The sequence below is a fragment of the Schistocerca serialis genome, chromosome 1, assembly GCF_023864345.2.
Source record: "Schistocerca serialis cubense isolate TAMUIC-IGC-003099 chromosome 1, iqSchSeri2.2, whole genome shotgun sequence".
NCBI classification, from domain to species: domain Eukaryota; kingdom Metazoa; phylum Arthropoda; class Insecta; order Orthoptera; family Acrididae; genus Schistocerca; species Schistocerca serialis.
Window position 1 is genome coordinate 248,414,863 of NC_064638.1, and position 24,750 is coordinate 248,439,612.

General features: G+C 43.7%; 1 protein-coding gene across 1 annotated transcript in view; it reads left to right on the top strand.

Annotated features, from left to right (window-relative positions):
* Positions 1 to 24,750, top strand: part of LOC126457240 (tachykinin-like peptides receptor 86C) — a 1,093,631-nt gene that overhangs the window by 623,093 nt on the left and 445,788 nt on the right. The window contains exon 4 of the mRNA XM_050093388.1: positions 21,814 to 21,948. Coding sequence (XP_049949345.1) covers positions 21,814 to 21,948 — 135 coding nt within the window. The remainder of the gene's footprint in view (positions 1 to 21,813; positions 21,949 to 24,750) is intronic.

The following is a 24,750-nucleotide window of genomic DNA, read 5'->3' on the forward strand; positions in this document are numbered from 1 at the left end:
CCCGGAACATGTTTGTACTTCCTCCTTTCATCAGTCAACTAAAGTATTTCTACTGTTACCCATGGTTTCTTCGCAGCTACCTTCTTTGTACCTATGTTTTCCTTCCTAACTTCTGTGATGGCCCTTTTTAGAGATGTCCATTCCTCTTCAACTGTACTGCCTACTGCGCTATTCCTTATTGCTGTATCTATAGCGTTAGAGAACTTCAAACGTATCTCGTCATTCCTTAGTACTTCCGTATCCCACTTCTTTGCGTATTGATTCTTCCTGACTAATGTCTTGAACTTCAGCCTACTCTTCATGACTACTATATTGTGATCTGAGTCTATATCTGCTCCTGGGTACGTCTGACAATCCAGTATCTGATTTCGGAATCTCTGTCTAACCATGAAGTAATCTAACTGAAATCTTCCCGTATCTCCCGGCCTTTTCCAAGTATACCTCCTCCTCTTGTGATTCTTGAACAGGGTATTCGCTATTACTAGCTGAAACTTGTTACAGAACTCGATTAGTCTTTCTCCTCTTTCATTCCTTGTCCCAAGCCCATATTCTCCTTCCCCTACAACTGCATTCCAGTCGCCCATGACTATTAGGTTTTTGTCCCCCTTTACATACTGCATTACCCTTTCAATATCCTCATACACTTTCTCTATCTATTCTTCAGCTTGCGACGTCGGCATGTATACCTGAACTATCGTTGTTGGTGTTGGTCTACTGTCGATTCTGATTAGAACAACCCGGTCACTGAACTGTTCACAGTAACACACCCTCTGTCCTACCTTCCTATTCAAAACGAATCCTACACCTGTTATACCATTTTCTGCTGCTGTTGATATTACCCGATACTCATCTGACCAGAAATCCTTGTCTTCCTTCCACTTCACTTCACTGACCCCTACTATATCTAGATTGAGCCTTTGCATTTCCCTTTTCAGATTTCCTAGTTTCCCTACCACGCTCAAGCTTCTGACATTCCACGCCCCGACTCGTAGAACGTTATCCTTTCGTTGATTATTCAATCTTTTTCTCATGGTAACCTCCCCCTTGGCAGTCCCCTCCCGGAGATCCGAATGGGGGACTATTCCGGAATCTTTTGCCAATGGAGAGATCATCATGACACTTCTTCAATTACAGGCCACATGGCCTGTGGATACACGTTACGTGTCTTTAATGCAGTGGTTTCCATTGCCTTCTGCATCCTCATGTCGTTGATCAATGCTGATTCTTCCCCCTTTAGGGGCAATTTCCCACCCCTAGGACAAGAGAGTGCCCTGAACCTCTATCCGCTCTTCCGCCCTCTTTGACAAGGCCGTTGGCAGAATGAGGCTGACTTCTTATGCCGGAAGTCTTCGGCCGCCAATGCTGATTATTTATCAAAATTTGGGCAGCGGCGGGGATCGAACCCGGGACCGAAGACGTTTTGATTATGAATCAAAGACGCTACCCCTAGACCACGGGTACCTCTCCTGCCAGTAACAAATCTAGCAGTCCGCATCTGAATTGCTTCTATGTCCTCCCTCAATCCGACCTGATAGGGATCCCAAACGCTCGAGCAGTACTCGAGAATAGGTCATATTAGTGTTTTCTAAAGAGGGTCCTTTACAAATTAACCACATTTTCCCAAAATTCTACCAATGAACCGAAGACGACTATCCGCCTTCCCCACAACTGCCATTACATGCTTGTCCCACTTCATATCGCTCTCCAATGTTACGCTCAAATATTTAATCGACGTGACTGTGTCAAGCGCTACACTACTAATGGAGTATTCAAACATTACGGGATTCTTTTTCCTATTCATCTGCTTTAATTTACATTTATTTATATTTAGAGTTAGCTGCCATTATTTACACCAATCACAAATCTTGTCCAAGTCATCTTGTATCCTCCTACAGTCACTCAACGACGACACCTTCCCGTACACCACAGCATCATCAGCAAACAGCCGCACATTGCTATCCACCCTATCCAAAAGATCATTTACGTAGATAGAAAACAACAGCGGACCTACCACACTTCCCTGGGGCACTCCAGCTACATATATACTCCGCTAGCCACCAAGCGATATGTGGCGGAGGGCACAATTCTCACCAAAGTCATATCTCCCCCCCCCCCCCTCTCTAACACTCTCTTGAATGAGACCCAACTGGTAAGGGTCCCATACAGACGTACAGTACTCTAAGACTGTACGAACTAACATATTGTAAGCAATTTCCTTTGTTGAAGGACTGCATCGCTGCAGGATTCTACCACTAAACTTCAATCTAGAGATCGCCTTGCCCGTTACTTGTGTAATCTGATCATTCCATTTGAGATCATTTCGAATAGTCACACCCAGGTATTTGACGGATGTTACCGATTCCAAAGACTGAGCATTTATTTTGTATTCGTACATTAATGAGGATTTTCGCCTTGTTATATGCAGTAGGTTGCACTTAGTAATATTGAGAGACAACTGCCAGTCATTAGACAACGCATTTATTTTCTGCAAATCCTCATAGATTTGTTAACAACTTTCATGTGATACTACTTTCCTGTAGACTACAGCATCATCGGCAAACAATCCTGATGAACCAATAAATGAGTAAGACCATGTCGTAAGCATTGAGGACACCGATATAGAACAGAAATAGATGTAGCTGAACAGAGAGTTTTTGAACTAGGTTCCTGATCAATAATGACTTTTGTGTTGCACGTATTCAACGTATTCGAACAGAACATTTTGTGCAACTGTGAAACATATGTTTCAAATGTAGGCTTTTTCACAAGAGCTGATCTTAACGGTTCTATATTAAAAAAGTGAATTACGAACTTGAATTAAATTGTCGTCGACGCAGTAAGCGGTGACTTCCGTTTTGTGCAGTGCAGCACTCACACACCGCATTCACGTGATGACATTTTAATTTAAATTCATGCAACTACATCTCACTAGTGACGCAGAGTTTATAAATGGACGTGAAATTATAATGTCAGACGACAAAGTTCCTTTTTGTTGAGTGGCAGGTAGAAAACAGTTTTAACGAGGAACTTTACGTAACATGTATTACATTTGAAACGAAGAGCTGCGAAATTTTAAATTGTGTGTTAATACAAATTAAATGATACGTAAAATGCTCCGTCTGACATACGTAATAGCCCAACCATTCCATTCTGCTCTATGAGAAGGGCAAGGAAATTACACAGACAATTTGAGCTGGGTGAAAGCAGATGCATCGCTTAGCCCTTAAAGAAACTGGACATACTGGAAACAGTGGAAGTTAATAACAAAGAAGTCCAAGAGAACAACAATATTAGATGGGTAGGTCGAATAATTAATGACGAGGTACTGGATCGATTCTCGGTTAAAAGATCTTGACGGAACATTTGACTAAAAGCACAAATAGGCTAATATTAAAATAACAAGAGATAGTTAATTTGGTAATGTTGGGAAGTGTAGAGAGGTTAATAGCTGTAGACGTTTGAATTGAGTAAGCGGGCGACCGCTACGGTCGCAGGTTCGAATCCTGTCTCGGGCATGGATATGTGTGATGTCCTTAGGTTGGTTAGGTTTAAGTAGTTCTAAGTTCTAGGGGACCGATGACCTCAGAAGTTAAGTCCCATAGTGCTCAGAGCCATTTGAACCATTTTGTTCAGTTAGCGGGGCCAAATAGAAGCAGGTTTCAGTAAATATACAGAGAACAGACTTGTCAAAGGATAGACTACATCAACAAATCTTAAAACTGAAGACCACTTTAATACACAACAGCCGGCCGAAGTGGCTGCGCGGTTCTGGAGCTGCAGTCTGGAACCGCGAGACCGCTACGGTCACAGGTTCGAATCCTGCCTCGGGCATGGATGTGTGTGATGTCCTTAGGTTAGTTAGGTTTAACTGGTTCTAAGTTCTAGGGGACTAATGACCTCAGCAGTTGAGTCCCATAGTGCTCAGAGCCATTTGAACCATTTTTGAATACACAACAATAACAACATCAAATAAGTCAGGCAGTGCTCTCGTGTTGAAGATAACTTTCGTGTCGCCTAGTGAAATATAAATGTTTCATGCAGTAGGTGACGTGCCCATTATTACAGACCACATGCTAACATTCACGTAAGGTAGCCGAGTAAAGAACTCGCAGCGGAGCTTACATCATACGCTACATGAGCGGAAATACTCTACCTCCGTTGCCGGACATACACTAGACTCCATCACAGACACCAAGTGACAGATCCAGTTCAGTACCTCAGTTTTCGTGAAACAACTGACTTCGGTGTTAACAAAATGTGAATGACGATGTGCTGAGACAGAGCCAGCGAGTAGTCGTACTTACGAACACTCTCCAGTTAAATAAGGAACAATGTAGTGGATGCTACTGTAATGCAACGCACGCGGAACAGTCGTTCTATGCTAATATTATTAAAAACCACATTGTACACTGAACTGAATAGCCGAAACACTATATTTCGCTTTGTTTGCCATACAGTGGTATCACTGTAGTGCACAGAACGATGCAATTTGTTGCATGTTATAACCTTGAATACCCGCTTTGTAAACTGTAGGCTGTACTTCCTCCTAAAACAGTAACACTTTCTGTTATGTGAGATCTGAATTACAATACTTTGTGTTCTGTGTTTGCATTGCTTGTAGTGAGAATTTTGAGCGTTGCAGCGTGTACCTCCAACTAAAAATCTCTCTCTCTCTCTCTCTCTCTCTCTCTCTCTCTCTCTCTCTCTCTATCTCTCTCAGTAAGCGTGAGAGATGGTGCGCACCATCAGGCAAATCCTCCCCGCCGTATAGGCTGTCTATGTAGTCTTTTACATACCTGCGGTCTACTCTGTGTTTTGACCGCAGAATTCCTGTTGCGCCCTTAGTGTTAACGCCATTGCATTTAGTTTCACCACAGGTTGTTTTGACTTTCCTATACGCTGAATCAGCCCTTCATGTACCAATTCCTTCTTACACGAGGTGTAACATGAAGTTCTAACAACCAACATTAAATCGCGATTTTTGAATGAGCAACTCGTTGCATAATATTTCCTTGTAGTCATAACGTAGGTGGCGTTACTCCTACCTAATTTGTGCAATTTCATTGACACCTTAATATCCAAGCATGAAGTACACTTCATGCCAACTTTACATTTGTTGCATGCTGTTACGTTCTGCATGCCCAGCAGTGGCTGAGGGCAGGAAAAGGCTAACAGGACCAATTCTTCAACAAAGAAAATCATCATGATCATTTTGCACCACTACGTGGGTTTTTTAATTATCACTGACGCATAGAGTATAAGGACTTACTAATGATTGTCGCTTACATGTAGACTGAGGTGACAAAAGTAGTGGGATGCATCCTAATATGGTGTCGGACCTCATTTTGCCCCGCGTAGTGCAATATCTGCCGGCCGCTGTGGCCGAGCGGTTCTAGGCGCTTCAGTCCGGAACCACGCGGCTGCTACGGTCACAGATTCGAATATTGCCTCGGGCATGGATGTGTGTGATGTCCTTAGGTTAGTTAGGTTTAAGTAGTTCTAAGTTCTAGGGGACTGATGACCTCAGATGTTAAGTCCCGTAGTGCTTAGAGCCATATGAACCATTTTTTTTGCAATAACTCAACGTGGAACGTACTCAACAAGTCGTTGGAAGTCCCCTGCAGAAATATTGAGCCGTGCTGCTTCCACAGCCGTCCCTAATTGCGGAAGTGTTTCCTGTGCAGGATTTTGTGCACGAAATGACCTCTCGATTATGTCCCATGATTAATCGATGCGATTTATGTCAGGCGACTTGGGTGGCCAAATGATCTGCTCGAATCGTCGCGAACAGCTGTGCCCCGCTGACATAGCACATTTTCATCCATAAAATTCCATCACTGTTTGGCTAAAAATGGTTCTCAGGTAGACCTAGCCTTGTTCACAACTTGGCCCATAGCTTCATGGGGTCTGTGTCACGCTCCAGCCCTAAAAATGAGTATTAACAACTGAAATCGGGACTCATCTGACCAGGCCACGGTTTTCCGTTCGTCTAGGGTCCAACTGATATGGTCACGAGCCCCGGAGAGGCACTGCAGGCGATGTCGTGCTGTTAGCAAAGGCACTCGCGCCGGTCGTCTGCTGCCGTAGCCCATTAAAGACGCAGTGTCCGGACGGATACGTTCGTCGTAAGTCCCACATTGATTTCATGAAGTGTTGCTTGTCTGTTAGCACTAACAACTCTACGCGAACCCCGCTGTTCTCGGTCGTTAATTGAAGGCCGTCGGCCACTGCGTTGTTCTTGGTGATAGGTGATACCTGAAACTGGGTATTCTCGGCGCACTCTTGACACGGTTGATCTCGGGATATTGAATTCCCCAACGATTTCCGAAATAGAATTTCCCATGCGTCTAGCCCCAATTACCACCCCTCGTCCAAAGATTGTTATTTTCCGTCGCCTGGCCATAAGTGCACCGGAAAACTTTTCAAATGAATCATTTGAGTACAAATGACAGATCCACGACTGCACTGCCTTCTGTACCTTGTGTAAGCGATGCTACCTCCATCTGTATATGCGAATATCGCTGTCCCACTACTCTGTCACCTCAGTGTATACAGTTCTGCATTCTGCTGGTAGAGAGAGATTCGTACTCTTCTTTGCTAATTTCTGATCTCCGCGTACTTTCTGCACCCAGCGTCGCCCAAAGCGCGTTTTATTGAATTTAACCTTTTCCTGTACCTGGAACGTCCACTGCTCCTCCCAGTAATCAAGCAGCCATTCCTGTATGCTGGGGCAGACACTGTCTTAATCTGCTCCGTTATCTCCTGAGTGACTTCGGTATACTTTTTATTTCTCCTATTCTTCGTAGTATTTTGCAATTCGTACAAGGTGTCTTATTTTGGTACGCTGCGTATCGAATGCTTCCTTTATCTCATAGTATAGTTTCCCATGTTAAACAATTCACAAACACACACACTTCAATACCGTTACTCAATAACAAGAGGAGGGTCATTATTGATCGATTAAGTAGAAATGTTTATTTCTGTTGCAAATCGATTTCAATCACTACGTGACCATCATCAGTGTTAATATTAAAGCCCTATGGACTGCTAATTACAAGCAGTAAAGTCCACAGGGTTTCAATACTAGCAGTGATGATGGTCACATAGTGGCTGAAATCGAGTTGAAATAGGAATAAAGATTTCTATTTCAACGATCAAAGCTGACCCTCCTTAATAATGGTGTGGAAGTCGTTGTGCGCGCAACTATTCAAAAAAATACCGTTTCTGTCTTTCCAATTCACGCCTTTCACCGAAGAAAGCTATCTTCACCTGAATTAATTTGTAACACATACCCAGCTTTTCTCTTTTTCCGGTAGGACCTTGTTAATTCAGATGTTCTTGTAATTAAACCACTTCGGATATAGGGACGTTCGGATACGAGAACTTCGCCGGTTCAGCCTCCGAAACAGGTGGCGACTGAAGCGCCACCCATGTTTGTGGCCCACAACTTCCCAGCCTGCAGGAACCTGTGCGGCTGACTGCTGGGTAATTTACGACTCCCGCCACTGCGCACTCGTGAGTTTCGAAGGAACTAAGGTCCCTTGAAATATCCTTCTGATTTATCCGTAGGCTGCGCTCTTCAAGTAGAGAGCAGCAATGGCAAATTGGACTTTGTGCCACCGTGTACGCAGGTTTGTAGTACATGCAATGTTAACAACAGTGCCAAAAACGATCATAGCCTATACAAGAAGTTGTTACGTTTGCACAGTGGATTATTTGTAATAAAATTTAAAATTATCCCAGTGATTTTGTTATAGCAGCCTCAAAGCAGCATTTTATTTAAATGTCGCCGTTACTTGTTGCTACCAACTAATAAATTACTTTGTGTCGTTATAAATCGGTTGCTTTAATAGGAACAGCAAATATTCTTTGCAAAATGAGTGATTTAATTAGAATGTATTTAATCAACTCAGAAATATGTATTTTAAAGGGTGAAGCGGTAAGACACTGGGCACCTCTCTGGCTTCCACGTATTAACTTGAACAGTACTCATTTTACGACATTAACAACGACACTGCTCCTACGTCGATGGCATCTGCTGCATCCAGCTTTTCTTTGGATCATCAGTCTTCTAACTGGATTGAGCAGCCCGCCACGAATTCCTCTCCTGCCCCAAACTCTTCATCTCGGAGTAGCACTTCCAACCCACATCCTAAATTATTTGCTGGATGTATTACAACCTCTGTCTTCCTTTATAGTTTCCAAGGTATACAGCTTCCTCTAGTACTATGGAAGTTACTCCGTAATGTCTTAATATCTACAACTGCGTGATTACTCTGCTATTCACAATTAAGTGCCTGCAGAGGGTTCAATGAAACACCTTTAAGCTGTCTCTCTACCGTTCCACTCTCGAAAGGCGCGAGGGAAAAACGAGCACTTAAATTTTTCTGTGCGAGCATTGATTTCTCTTCTTTTATCGTGATGAACATTGCTCCCTCTGTAGGTGGGTGCCAACAGAATGTTCTCGCAATCGGAGGAGAAAACCGATGACTGAAATTTCATGAGATCACCTCGCAACGAAAAACGGCTTTGTTTTAATGATTGCCACTCCAATTCACGTATCATGTCTGTGACACTATCTCCCCTACTTCGCGATAGCAGGAAACGAGCTGCCCTTCTTTGTACTTTTTCGATGTCATCAGTCCTATCTAATGCGGATCCCACACCGCACAGCAATACTCCAGAATAGGGCGGACAAGTGTGGTGTAAGCAGTCTCTTTAGTAGCCCTGTTGCACCTTCTCACTATTCTGCCAATGAATCGCTGTCTTTGGTTGGCTCTTCCCATAATATTATCTGTGTGATCGTTCCAATTTAGGTTATTTGTAATTGTAATCCCTAAGTATTTAGTTGAATTTACAGCCTTCAGATTTGTGTGACTTATCGCGTAATCGAAATTTAGCGGATTTCTTTTAGCACTCATGTGAATAACTTCACACTTTTCTTTATTCAGGGTCAACTGCCGCTTTTCGTACCATACACATATATTATCTAAATCATTTTGCAATTCGTTTTGGTCATCTGATGACCTTACAAGACGGTAAACGACAGCATCATCTGCAAACAATCTAAGACGGCCACACAGACTGTCTCCTATCTCGTTTATATAGATCAGAAACAACAGAGGGCCTATAACACTTCCGTGGGAACGCCGGATATTATTTCTGTTTTACATTGCATAGGCACACGGTTTGGTTAGAAGACACTTGTGAGGAATGGTGTCAAAAGCTTTCTGGAAATCTAAAAATATGGAATCAATTTGACATCCCCTGTCGATAGCACTTATTACTTCATAAATATAAAGAGCTAGTTGTGTTTTCCAAGAAAGAAAAAATGGCTCTGAGCACTTTAGGACTTAACATCTGAGGTCATTAGTCCCCTAGAACTAACCTAAGAACATCACACACATCCATGCCAGAGGCAGGACTCGAACCTGCGACCGTAGCGGTCGCGCGGTTCCAGACTGAAGCGCCTAGAACCGCTCGGTCACCACGGCCGGATTTCCCAAGAGCGATATTTTCTGAATCCGTGCTGACTACGTGTCAATAAATCGTTTTCTTCGAAGCACCTCATAATGTTCGTATACAGCACTTGTTTCAAAACCCTACTGCAAATCGACGTTAGTGATATGGGCCTGTAATTCAACAGATTACCCCTACTTCCCTTTTTGGGTATTGGTGTGACTTAAGCAGTTTTCCAGTCTTTATGTACGGATCCTTCTGTGTGCTACCGGTTGTATACAATTGCTAAATAGAAGCTATTGTATCAGCACACTCTGAAAGGAATCTGACTGGTATACAATCTGGACCGGAAGCCTTGCTTTCATTAAGTGATTCAAATTGCTTTGCGACACCGTGGATATCTATTTCTATGTTTCTCATCTTAGCAGTTGTTTTTTATTGTAATTCAGGAGTTTCGGAAAATCGTGTTTAATAACTCTGTTTTAGTGGCACTGTCATCGGTGACTTCACCGTTGTTATCGCGCAGTGAAGGTACTGATCGCGCCTTGCCACTGGTGTGCTTTATGTATGACCAGAATTTATTTGAGTTTTCTGCCAGATTTCGAGACAGAGCTTCGTTGTGGAAATTACTAAAAGTATCTCGCATTGAAGTACGCACTATATTTCGAACTTCTGCAAAACTTTGCTAGTCTTGGGGATTTTGCATTCTTTTAAATCTGGCATGCTTTCTTCGCTGCTTCTGCAACAGCGATCTGACCTGTTTTGTGTACCATGGGGGATCAGTACAATTACCTATTAATTTATGTGGTATATATCTCTCTATTGCTGTCGATATTTCCTCTTTGATCTCATTCTATAAGTTTTCTATTGTTACATGACGAGATCGGAAGTAGTGCAGACTGTCTCTTAAAAAGACGTTACGAGCACTTTTATCAGCTTTTTTAAATACATCTACTTTGCGTTTCTTTTTGATGGTTGTAGGAGTTACGGTTTTCAGCGTAGCAGCAACTGCCTTGTGGTCGCTAATCCCTGTATTTCTCACGATACTAACTACTTGTCCAGGATTATTTGTTCCTAAGAGGCCAAGTATGCTTTAGGTACCATTTACACTTTGAGTGGGCTCATGAACTAATAGTTCAAAATAATTTTCTAAGAAAGCATTCACCACAATTTCGTATGACGTCTTATGCCTGCCGCCGGCTTGAAACGTATAATTTCTCCAGCATATCGAGGGTACATTAAAGTCACCATCGACTATAATTGTATGAGTGGGGTACCTATTACCTATTTGAAATGAGACTCAAGTTTTCTTTGAACTGTTCAGCAACTCCTTCTCAGTCGGGGGGTGGGGGGGGGGGGAGGTCGGTAAAACGACACAATTATTAGTTTAGTCCGATTGTGAAGTATAACCTCTACCCTTATTATTTTGCAGGAACTATCTACTTCCATTTCACTACAAGGCAAACTACTTGTGGCAGCAATAAATACTCTACCACTAATTACATTTAATCTATCCTTTCTGGACATTATTAGATCCTTAGAAAAAATTTCTGCTGAGCTTATTTCCGGCTTTAGCCAGATTACTGTACCTATTACTATTTGAGCTTCAGTGCTTTCTATTAGGTCTTGGAGCTCTGGTTGTTTCCCCACAAAGCTAGGACAATTTACAATTACAATATCGATCGTTTCTACAACTAACTCACTGTGTTTTACCTGCCTCCTTTTTTGACGAACGCCCTTTCTGTGGTTCCCTGAGGCCCTCTAACCTAACAAACCGCTGAGTCCCTTCCACCGAGCCCCCGCTACCTGTGTAGCTGCTTCCTGTGTATAGTGGCCTCCTGACATATTAAGCGTCTGACAGTGTATGGGTGTTATTTGACGAATTGCGGAACGGATTGATCTGACAGGTACCCTTTGGCTTCTGCAAGAATCAATTTCCACCCCACACTACTACAGAAGTCAGACAGACGCCCCTAACGTACGAAAAAGAAATGCCTGAAAAACTTTCATCAGTGAATATCTTCTGGAGTCGTCCCCTAAGTATGGTCGACGCTGTCGTGTGAGAAATGTAATGGAGTGACGTGAATGAAGTATGTTATTTCTAATGGACGAAAGATGGGGATCGCCTACGCTGTAGCGCACAATGCCGTCAGCTGCGACGACTGCTGCCTGCGTCGCTCGCTGCTGAGAAATAACAAAACTATCTCTTTCTATCTGGATTGACCTTCGCCAATCGAACTCTCACTATGACTTGATGAAGTCAAGGACTCCTATCTGCCCCTAGTCTAATTATTGGCGTGGTACACCGGTCAGATAATCAGTCCACCGGGATGCCACTCAATGTTCGCTCGCAGCCGCTAGCTAATACTCTGCCTGTGTTCACACTGCACATTGTCGTGGCCGACACAGTGAACAAATGCTTAATCGTGAGCGACTCTATATTGAGTATCACTCCGATTTGCTAGCTACAGAGGTGCTCTCTCAGTGCTGTACTGAGTAGAGACTATGTTCCTCACTCTCTGCAAACACACATGAGCGCACTCGCTCACTCGCTCCCGCTACATGTTCCCGCTACAAGAGTGTCACCGGAACGAATTCCCTCCAATCAAAAACCGAAAGGATATATCATCCGCTGTCTTTCCCTAACTCTTCCAGCTCATTGCGTCAGAAATAGACCACCAATCAGCGTTACTCTTACAAACGGAAGAATGGCTAAGTCGACCAATCCAGAAATATATAGCATCTGCGTTTGGCGTTTACTGTCCACTTGTGACAACTCTGTAAGTGCGCCCTAGGTCTCCCAAACAATACAGCGGGTTTTGCTTTTAAGGTGAGCACACAGGCCATTATCCCTTTTCTCTCGCAAAAACTGTTCTGGTCCGTGAGCGGTCGGCCAGCCAGCGCAGCTGCGTGCTAACTCAGCCTCCTACAGTCTTTCCAGTGGGCTGGTTTAGTCCGCAAAACAAAAACTCCTGTGGCCATCGTGTCTTGAATGTTTGTGTACGCCAGCCTCGACTTTTTAATCTCGGTGCGCACTTGCGATTTATTTATTGAATTTGCATATCGTTTAGATGGAAATATGTAAAATTGACTATACCCTATCGAGTTTGGGCTCGAATGAAACGTCTTGATTCGCAGAATACGATGGTGAGGTCGGAATATGTAAGAAATGAAGGACAGGAGACCACGCCACCTTATAAGTGGAACCCGGAAACCCACCACCCGATGATGCAAGTCAAGTAATATACAGCGTACATGATCACAGAACCGCCTAAGCCTCTGATTCAGACCCTGCACTCGGCTCTGCATCAAAGGACCACCGTCGGTTCTATCGACGATGCTGCAGATGGTGAGATCCACCTTACGCAAGCAAGACTGGCAGTCTTTACCATTTCCATCAGCCACCCAAATTCAGAGAGAATCTCCTCCAATCCAAAGTGACATACGTCTTTGTTACCGACATGAGCCATCACCTGCAGTTGGCTGCACCCTGTACTCTTCATGGCATCTGGAAGCAGCCTTCCCACATCTGGAATGACTCCCCCCAGCATGCACATGGAGTGCACACTGGTTTCCATCCCCTCCTAGGCAGCCATGTTCCTAAAGGGCCCCATTACGCGGCTAGCGTTGGAGCTGCCAACTACCAGTAAACCCAGACTCTGTGAACGCCCAGACCTTGCGGGCCGAGAAGCTTCCTCTGGAAGGGGGTGGACGACTGCATCTGGCTCAGAGACATCGTCAGCCACAGATAACGCCCGAAAACTGTTCGTCAAACGAACGGAGGAGGCCCTACGATCGCCCCCATCAGAAAGTTAATCGCTGCGAGCAAGACTTTGGAATGATCTCCACTCGACCACAGATGAGAGGTCAACCTAAGTGCAGGCAGTACCCGGGGCAGCCAGTGCAGTGGGCCAAATGGGGACATGTGGGACGTGCTCGACACCCTTTGCATCCCCGTGTCTGACCCCCCCCCCCCCCCCCCCCCCCCCCCCCAGAGTGATGCCCCTTGATAGCAGCCTCAAGATATGTGACAGATGCCAACACAGCCTGGAGCTGTGAGCGAAGGGTCGCCAACTCAGCTCGCATCTGTGCACAGCAATCACAGTTCCTATCTATTACTGCAGTGTCTCCCGTTTGAAGCTCATAAAAATATACAACAAACGAACCGTGTACTCGCCTTCTTAGCAGCAGGAACACGAAGTGCACTGTCACTGACACTGTATCCAACACTGAGCTATACTAACCAGAACAAACAAAAGCCTGTATGATCCAAGGGTCGATAGCAACGGCGGTACAGTATGCTACACTGTTATTAAAACCGTTGTGCGTAGTAAACACTCTAACAAGCAAGAAATTACAAAAGTAATCTAGTAACCACATAGGTATCTGTGAATAAATAAGTCGCTCCTGCTGGAAGCTCATAAAAATACACCACAAACGAACAGTGTACTCGCCTTCTTAGCAGCAGGAACACGAAGTGCTCTGTCACATATGTCCAACCATTCTATCCTGTCTTCTTGTGAGTGTTTGCCATATATTTCTTACCTGTCCGATTCTGCTCAGAACGTCCTCGTTCCGTACCTTATCAGTCCCAATAAGTTTCAACATTCCTCTATAGCACCCCATCTCAAATGCTTCGATTCTCTTCCTTTCCAGTTTTCCAACAGTCCATGTTTCACTACCATATTTATACAATGCTGTGCTCCTAAGGTACACTCTCAGGAATTTCTTATCAAATTAAGGCCTGTATTTGATACTAGTAGATTTCTGCTGGTCAGAAGTGCCCCTTTCGCCTGTGCTAGCTTGCATTTTACGTCGTCCTTGCTCTGTCCATCATGGGTTATTTTACTGCCCATGTAGCAGAATTACGTAACTTGATCTACTTTGTGATTCTGGTGTTTAGTTTCTTCCTTCGTCTTACTCTCAATCCATACTTTGTACTGCTTAGACTGTTCATTCCATTCAGCAGATCATATAATTCTTCCTCACTTTCACTCAGGATAGCAATGCCGTCAGCGAATCGTGTCATTGATGTCCTTTCACTTTGAATTTTAATTCCACTACTTTTTCTTTTATTGCCATCATTGCTTCTTCGATGTACAGATTGTACTGCTGGGATGAAAGACTACATCCCTATCTTACACCCTTTTTAATCCGAGCGCTTCGTTTTTGGTCGCCCGCTCTTATTGTTTCCTCTTGGCTCTTGTACATATTATATATTACTCGTCTCCCCCTATCGCTTACCTCTATTTTTCTCAGAATTTCAAACATCTTGCAGCATTTGACATTGTCGAACTCTTTTGCCAGGTCGACAAATCCTATGAACGTGTCTTAATTTTTGTGTACTCTTGCTTTCATTATCAATCGCAACGTCAGAATGCATGTCTGGTGCCTGTACATTTCCTAAAGCCAAACTGAACGTCATCTAACGATTCATTAATTTTCTTTGCCGTTCTCTTGTATATTATTCTTGTGAGCAATCTGGATGTATAAGGCACGTTCTCTGCACTATCGACACGCTGCAGACGTTTCTCATCCTGTTCGCGATTGCTCCGGCTTCCTATCGTGCCCCTGTCATTCGTCTGGCACTGTGGGTTCTGTACGCCCCTACAAGGTGAGCTGCGTGCCGAATCAGGCTGCTGTGGAAATTGCATATTCTGTCCGTGCACGCCGCAGCAGTCTCTCGTGGCCGTGGCCGCCGTCTTGTGTCTGCTGCTACGATGGGTGGTTGATGTTGTTCCCTTTCTTGCCTGTGAGCGCAACAGCTGTCTCCCGAGGATGAAGTTGCCGCCTGGTGCTCCATAAGAGCTCTGATACCGTTAATTACGCCCTTTGTTGTCTAAGGTTCATTAACGGAGAAGGGAACTTTTTTCTCTTCTTTCTTTAGTAATTCTAAAGCCGGATTCCACGTTGCACTGATCTGGTATCCTGCTTCGCGGTTGATCAGGTTCTCTGTCATCTGGATTTCGATAGATTCAGTAATCACACTGTCCCAAAATCTGTGGGTCTGAGGCAGGATCTCGGTATTATAATAATGCATGGTATGTTCAAGTTGCAGCCAATTTTCTGCTAGTGCTTATTTAGTGGCCTGCCGTAGCCTGGTATGTCTTTGGTGGTCTTCCGATATTATTTCACTGGTCTGTGGTCTGACCGATGTAAGACGTACCGCACTCGCATGGGACATGGTAGATAACAGGTTTCTTTAAGTGCAGATCATCTTTGATCGTTCCAAGGAGCGCCCTGATCTTCTTAGGCGGACAGAACACACTTCTGATTTTGTATTTTTTCCAAGATCCTGCTGATATTAGAAGATTTAGGTCCTGCATGGGGTAGAAAGACCCTGGTCTCCTCTTCCTGTTCTTCTCCCGTTATATCACGTCATCTGATGGAATGTAGCGCTTTGCGGATGTCCCTGTTTGAGAACCCATTGTCTGTAAACACTTGCTGTAGATGTTCTAACTCTGCTGCCAAGCTGTCTGAGACGGAACGGACAGTGTCCTGACTCGTGTACAAGTGTTCTCAGCACCTCGTTCTTCTGCGCCGGATGACGGCAGCTGTCAGTCTGTTGATATAAGTCGGTTTGTGTTGGTTTCCTGTTCACACTGTGGCCTAATGTGCCGTCAGTGTGCCTTTTCACCAGGACATCCAGGAATGGTAGTTGACCACCATCCTCTAGTTCCATTGTGATCTTAATGTTGGGGTATCCTGAGTTCAGATGGTCAAGAAATTCGTCCAGTCTTCTTCGATCATGGGCCAAACGACGAATGTGTCGTCAACATACCTGAAGAAACAGGTCGGCTGGTAGGGAGCAGTCGTAAGTGTCCCATCCTCGAATCTCTCCATAAACAGAACTGCCCCTACAGGAGATAAGGGTCTTCCCTATCGGCACTCTTTCAGTTGTTCATAAAATATACTTGAAAAGATCTATCAGAGCTCCATCAGCTCTCTCACTGATTAAATTGAGTGTCCTTCAGGACACCCTCGTGAACAGAGACACAACATCAAAGCTGGCCATCATGTCTGTGTTCGAGATTGTAGGGTTTTGAGACGTTCCACAAAGTCTGAGGAGTCTGGTTGTAGTGGACGCACTTTCCCACACATGGTGTTAACATCTTCTTAAGGTGGGTGGCTGTAACGTTAGAGGCTGTACCAGTATTGCTTATGATTGGGCGAAGGGGTATACAATCTTTATCGAACTTGGGTAATCCACATAGTCTGAGTGGTACAGGTGCCTTAGCTTGCAGTTGCTTGTCAAACTTCTAAGGCCATCCTATTTCCTTAATAGGAGTCGTTCTCTAATTGACTGTATGTAGGGTCCTCTAAAAGTTGATGGATCTTCTGGTCATAGTCGGTCTTCAGTAGTATTACAGTTTAGTTCCCCTAACCCGCCGGTAGCACCACTAAGTTTTCATCTTCCTGTAAACTCGTGCGGACCATCCTCTCGTCTCGTGAGATGTTTGGTTTGGACGCCCTGAACGTCTCTCTCCGAATGTCTTCTGGAACACCTGACAGTAGAGTGTTGACCACCTGCTCCGCTGAGTTGATGAAGCTGGAAATCTGTAGATTTCTAGGAGTGACGGTAAAGTTGAGGCCCCTTCCGAAGCTTTCTTTTAATACTTTTCATTTATTTCTCAAAGATAGAGCGAACTGTTGTGAAAACTGATGTGCAAGGATCGTATCAGGCAAGGCAAGCTGGTGGGGAGACAGAAGGGGTCCGAATTGATAATATGCTGAAGAGAATTTCCAGTTCTTGGATATCTTGATTGCAACTGGGGTCACGTAAATTATTTTTAATTGAACTCTGGGTAATAAGTGGCCTTTGTCCACACAAAGAGGTGATGGACTAGCGTAAGTAAAAGTGTATTTATGTATACTCTCTCAGTTACTTCCTCAATACGTGCAGGCCCTGTGATCAACGGTATCTTAGGCCAAAATGTCGATGACGATCCACAATTCATGTACACAGAAACTGTTATCAGTCTGAAGTGAGCTCGCTGTCGGTAGAACATTGAACTCTACTCTTCCTTGTCTACTTTTTTTTTATTTCAGACACAATCACATTCTATGACACAGTCATAACAGGTTTCTGTTTACATTGTTGTCTCCTTAAATCAGTCATGTAGAAAGCCAGGACGATTTCACTAAAAACCGTATGGGCAGTTTCTTTCTGCTTTCATGTTCTGTCTGAAAGGGCAGTGCGTCTCTAACGACCTCGTCGTCCATGAGTCCATTAACAAAATATTACTTGTATTCTTATTAATTTAATTGTGTGTGCAGCTCTTTCTCTTTTAGATGTGACGTCTTCTTTTTAATTTTTGTTTCGCAAGCTATGTTTTTGACTTCCTATTTTCATGCTTTGTGTTATTACTTTTGCAATTTTCATTAATAAGTCATCCAAGGCATCTTATCCTCTTCCTTCACGTTACCTGTAGTGGCCTGTTCATACCTAAACTTTTGTCATTCTTTGTCACATTCCACTCGTTCTGAAGCACATTTAACGCTCGTACCTACGCCTCTGGTAACACGATCCAAATATTTCTCTTTCGAGAGGTTCTCACACATCTTCAAATTCACATTTGCGTGTAAGAAAATATTGTGGCTCATCTTTGATACGTTATGAAGCAATTATATGACCCGTTTGACTGTATTCTGCAATACGGTATTTGGTTCCTAAATTTTTCAACAAAAGTGCAGGGCATATTTTCCTGAGTCTCATCGGTTTCGCCAAGTTCAAATGGTTCAAATGGCTCTGAGCACTATGGGACTGAACTGCTGAGGTCATCAGTCCACTAACCTAAGGACGTCACACCCATCCATGCCCGAGGCAGGATTCGAACCTGCGACCGTAGCAGTCGCGCGGTTCCAGACTGTAGCGCCTAGAACCGCTCGGCCACCATGGCCGGCCTTAGCCAAGTCCACCGCCTTCTTTTGTACATTCGTAAGATTATATGCATACAACCAGTAGAAATCTATGGCTGAAATGTAGCAGCATTTATCTTTTATTTGCCGTATCACGCATTCTCCAGATATAGTGACTTCTTTTTAATTTCTCTATCAGTGGAATACAAGTGATATAAATTTAGTTAATATTCAGTTGTTTAATATCCTTCACAGACTACATTTTTAGGTATGGAATAGAATAAATGATCATATAATAAAAAGCACATTCAGTTGCTTTCTATCTCTAATGAATGATTCATGGCTGTAACTATAAGAATATCAACGAAACATTGGGAATGAAATTTACAATCACGGAAATTGGTCTTGTCGATCAAAATATCGCAACTGGTTATGGAACTATTGTTCATGATCTTCAAGAAATATATCAACAGAAATATTTTTAGTAATTGGTGCCACACAGCTTGAAGATGCTTGTCTCAAATTATTGATTCATTTCTGTGTCCAGTCAACATTTCCAAAAAATAGCAGCTGCGATAGCTTTATCATTTCCTTCATAAACATCTTGTATTGTGCACGGGTTGTCCAGGAGGGGGCATACAAGTAGGCTACTTAGATCTTCTTCCGCCCCGCAGTCGCAAGAAGTGTATGCGCTAGCTGGAAGGATTCCCCATTTCTTCAGGTTGGTCTTGCATCGGGGGACACCCACTCTTAGATGGTTGAGGGACCTCCATACAGGGTATTGTAGATTTGCGCCAGGAGCTAGTTCTTCTTTTGGTGATACATCTGCGGGCAGTGAGCTCTTCCATGTTGCAAGACAAATTGCCTCTGGTACTCCCTCCAGTGGCCCAGTCCTAGCAAGGAAACTCTTGAGGGATTTAAGGCGGGATCTTCCTGCCTGATTATCATACAGAGGGTGTCGGTGGTCGTTCTCCTGCTTTGTTCTCTCACCGTCTGCAGCAATGGCCCTCCGGAAATTGGCTGGTGCTGTTCCAACAATCGGATAAAATTTCTGCACTGGTGGTGGCTTCAAGCATCCTGAGATTATCCTTGCAGTATCGTTGGCCGCTATATCGGCTTGCTTAGAAGCGCAAGTGCAGAAGTCCTTAGGACTCCCCAGCTGTTGCCAGTCAGCTTCTTAAGCATCCCATTGCGAGCAATGATTTTCTGTTTCACGTTTAGACACTGCTGCCTGTACGTTACGGCCCTGTACAGAGTGACACCTGGTTAGACTGGTGTTGGGCAATGTTTCAGTGGCTCTCCTCGCCATGTGATATCCAGCTTTTGCTGCGCTTCCCTGTTTCGTAAGTGGAAGGCGCTCACTTTAGTTTTACTAGGATTGGGCTTCAGGTGGTTGGCATTATAGTACTCGGAGAATGCATCCATTGCTAGAGACAGTTTTCCATCTACATCTTTAAAGGTTGGCCCCTGAACAGCTACTGCTGTGTCATCAGCATAGATGAAGAGCCTAGTACTTGCTGGCACTGGCCTATCATTTGCGTAGATATTGTCCAGTGCTGTAGCAAGCTTACTTCCTAGGGGGAGACCGTTCTTCTGCAACAGTGACTGCATCACTGCATGATGGGAAAGAATTCAGTAAGCGATTTTTTGTGCCATTACAGCAACTGCATCGTCATTGTACTTCAGCTACAGGATTGCACATTGTGGCAGCAGCCACATAATGACTTTTTACACTTCTTTTACAGTTCCATGGCAACTGTGGATCCAACGCAGCAGCTAAAGCACCACATGGCACACCAGCAGCCAGTAGTGGTGTATTACGTGCCTTCATCACAGATGTATGGGGGTTGTGTGAGTCTATTTCAGCATCATATGTCAATAGTAGCCATTATCATTGTCTTTTGGGTACCTTGTAATTTCCCCCCTCCTTCCTCCACATTAAACATTGCCCAGTCCAAGTAATTAATATGTAAAGTCTTTTATGAAGATTTGAGAGGAGTGAAGCTCACTATAAACTTACAAGTTCACGTAGCTTGTCATGTTGAGATGGCTCCAGTTCTCCTTGTCTAGGGGTCTGATTCTCGAAGCGGAAAATCTAACATCAGGTCCCCACGTTTGGTTTGAACTAAATAAATTGGAAGATTGTAATTACAGAATTTTTTACGTAAATTTATTTTCCTATGATTTTATCACATTTTAGAATGTTATACAGGATATTGATTTTTCTCATTAGCAAAGCCGTTATTACATTGTTCGCACCTATTATAGAAAAATACATTCGATCACATCAAAGGCAAGTATACAACTCTCACTCTCTGCGGAAATAACAATATTCCAGAGAGTTTACAATTTTTCTTAACAAATAAATTTCTACTAGTTTTTGTTACATATTAATTTCGATAATTATTTCATAAACTAAGCCAGAAATAAACATAGTAAACATTACAGGTTTGCGTAATTAATAATAGAAATTTTAGGTGCACTAATAGTTCGTAATTTCAAATGTTTCTAAAAAAATATAGTTTTCACTCAACTTCAGAACTGATACATAGCGATTATGACATCGACTATAAAATATTTTGTAAACTAACTCCTTTTCATACATTTTAGCTTGGAATAGAACATACTGTGTATAAAATTACATGAAAGTATTCAGAAAACCAACTGAGGTAATATTGTCCTTTTCAAAATTCCAAAAATAATACTGGTATCGACAAATACTGTTGAGGAACAGTAATGCCAGAGGAGGCTGTCCCGTCACAACTTGCCACAATTACACGGCAATTGTGCATCAGCTGCTGTACTCTATCATTTAACAACAGTCAGTAATAATATTATCTTTACAAACAATCCTGTTGGAGGAACATCCGCAACTGAGCATTATACCAGAGGTTGAAGATACCACTTCAGCTCTAAAGTTCTTTTATTATCACACAACCGGTTTCGGGCTCTTATAAGCCCATCTTCAGGTGTCCTAACTTTGTGCTGTGCACCCCGAGTGCCACGGTGGACGTGTATTCGGCCTACTGTACGTTAACCGCGGCGCTAGGGGACCACGACACCTGAAGATGGGCTTATAAGAGCCCGAAACCGGTCGTGTGTTAATAAAAAGAACTTTACAACTGAAGCGGTATTTTCAACCTCTGGAATGTTATCGTTGCTGTCACCTTAGGCACAGAGCGATTCTACTGCCACTGCAGTGTCGAATGACACAGCAGCCACTGTGTGACGTTTCTTGTGCTCCTAAAATATATGGCAACTACATACGCTGCAGCACATATGACGTGACGGCAGCTTGTGAGTGAGATTTCCTGCTCTTCTTCCACATGTATATAGTGACATTGTATCACAGCAACACGATACGACAAAGCAGCCACAGAGTCATGTTTCCTGTGCTTCATCCACAGGTGTACGGCGACCACGAATTATCAGCAACAAATACAAAGATACTTCATAATCAGCTAGTGAGTGACATGTTTTGTGCTGGTGTCGCAGGTACATGGCGATCGTACGACCGCTGCAGCACCGCATGACACGCCGGAGGGCGCTCTTGGCGCTTCTGGCGGTGTGGGTGGCAAGCGCGGCGCTCGCTGGACCTTGCCTCGTCTTCTCCACCACCGTCACCAGAACGTGAGTGTCTCACTTAACGCCCACTTTAGTGAGTAAAGCATATCCCCTTCTCATGTCGCGTGCCAGTATCAGAAGTCATATTTGATGTCAGCACAACACGCGGTCTGTCACATCATGTGCACCAGGATAATCACTAAGGACTGATGAGTCAAAACATTATGACCCTGCCCGCCACTAGATCTGATGTCACCTGTTGGCAATAAGGAAAGCATGTAAGCGGAGCAGAGACGAATTACATATTAGTCTAACATCGACACATGCCGCAAAAGGTAATACCTTTCAGAAAGAGCACACTGTGTCTTAGAAATGGAGTAACTGGTCAGCTGTTCGCTTCCTAATGTCATGAGCTTCTAAGGAAGGTGGTTACTGAACGGTGAAAGCACACTTAGATGACAGAGTGGTGGAGGTCCACGCCTTACCGTTATCTGCTCTATGAAGCAGGTGATGTATGGCAAAACTGACGACGGAGTAAGATTCTGGTGCACGCAGAAATGTTTTGGAGCATGCCATTTAGTGCACATTTTTGAACATGGAGGTAAGCAATAGATGCCCTTACAGGTTAATCCAACAGAATTATCAGTTACGCCCGCAGTGTGCATGGGGTCATTGAGATTGAGATTGGAACATTGAACAACAGCAACGTGTCGCCTGGTCAGATGAATCGCGTTTCTAATTACAACAGGTTCATAATAATTTCTGGAAACGCCTTCATTCACGCAAACTGCTGCTCGAAACAAGTACCACACCATGTACGCAAAGTGGTGGGGACATTATTATGGGACATTCACCTCAGATTCCATGGGATGTGGAGCAGTAATCGAAGGCATCATGATAGCTGCACACTACATTAACGTTGTTGCAGATCTTACAGTGATGGCATCTGCCAGCAGGATACCTCTCTGCTTGAGTGGTGGGAGGAGCATGATAGTGCATTCACATTAGTATCTTCGCCATAATGTTCGCCCGACATGAAGCTGATGGAACACATCTGAGGTGCTATTGGGCAGCAGCTCGGTACCCAAAATATACTAATCCTTAATTTCAGGGAATTTCATGACCTTGGTATATATCTGGTGCTGGAAACCTACCAATGACTTGTCGAATTCATGCTAGCCATGACCAGTGCTGTATTGTGTTCCATAGGCGAACGAACATGCTGTTAAACACGTGGTCATAATATTTTGGTTCATCAATTTAACTTTCCTACTTGTTTCATCTTTACGCTGATAACTATGTCATTTGCGTATTTTACATTTACCATGCATTTAGCCATTTCCTTTATCGTAATCACTGTATGTTACGAAGTTTCATTTGCTCCCTTTTTGTAAATGAATTTAACATTGAGGCACCACATCACTTGGTAGTTTTCATAGGATGTACTTGGAGAACCATAACCGATTTTGTCTTTTCCATACCGGACTTTTCCCAGACCTGAGTACCCCATCACAAGTGTGGCAGATGCTACGTCTGGGGCTGCCTCCGTCTTCGCAGTACACGACAAATCCCCCATCGGTTGTCACACGTCACTATGAAGTTAAGGACGACGATCCTACATCTAGGACAACACAAACACGTCAGCATCCTTCGCATACTACCCTGTCATAGTCCAAAGGCACAGTTATTCCGTTAATAACGCCAGGACACTATACAGCGTCTTCAATTGGAATAGCGAATATTTTAAGCGATGGTGGCATAGACCAGTTCTAATAAAATATTCTGTATGACATGTGTCCAATTTTTATCGCCTACACAGATACAGCTGTTTACAGAGGTGAGCTTTCATTTCGCTCATTAATATCTCCAGCTGCCATGGGTTCACTTATTGGTATTTGTATATCGTACTGGCTTTGTAATGAGATCGCTGCTTTTGCTTGTAGTGAATAAGGTAAACGATTTCCTGGTCGTAGGTGATGCTCAAAAAAAAAAAAAAAAAAAAAAAAAAAAAAAAAAAAAAAAAAAAAAAAAAAAAAAAAAAAAAAGCCTTGCGAAAGAAGCGGCGATACTTTCTGCGTAACCCAACCATCATTTTGGTCGACAATTCGCGAGCGCATACAGCGCGAATTGAGGCTGTTCTGTTCGGTTGATGGGACTGGGAAGTACTGTACCATCCACCATACTCCCCGGACTTAAATCCTGCGACTTTGATTTGATTCCAAAGATGAAGGAACCACTTCGTGGCATTGGCTTCAGAGCTGTTCCAGAGATTCTACAGGCAGTAGACCGCTCCATTCGCACCATCAACAGATGCTAACGGTATACTATGCCTTGCACATCGCTGGCAACGGATTCTACAAAACGCTGGTGACTACTTTGAAGTACAGTAACAGGTGCAAACATGTAACTCTTTTGTATAGGTTGTGAATAACTTACTTTGTGTTCTGCCTTACGGCAGGTCTTGTCATGGGGGAAGCCTCGTCAGAGAGGTCCACCGCATGAGCGTCTAGGGAAGTGATTCCAGTGGTGGTTTTCCGTTGTCTTCCACTGATGATGATGAAATGATAATGAGGACAACACAACACCCAGTCCCTGAGCGGAGAAAAGCTCCGACCCAGCCGGGAATCTAACCTGGGCCCCTTGGTGTGACAGACCGCCGGGCTGACCACCCAGCTATCGGGGCGGCTGTTGTGAATAAATAGTTGCCACTATTTCAGTTCCAAGTATATATAACTCTGGGGACTTATCTATGAGAGGATATGGTACAAAAAAAGGTCTAATGGACTTACGTCTGGAAATGCATGGTTTCCATGTTAGGGGCCATTTACTCAGTCATACTGTGTTACAGAGACTGCGGTCCGATATGCG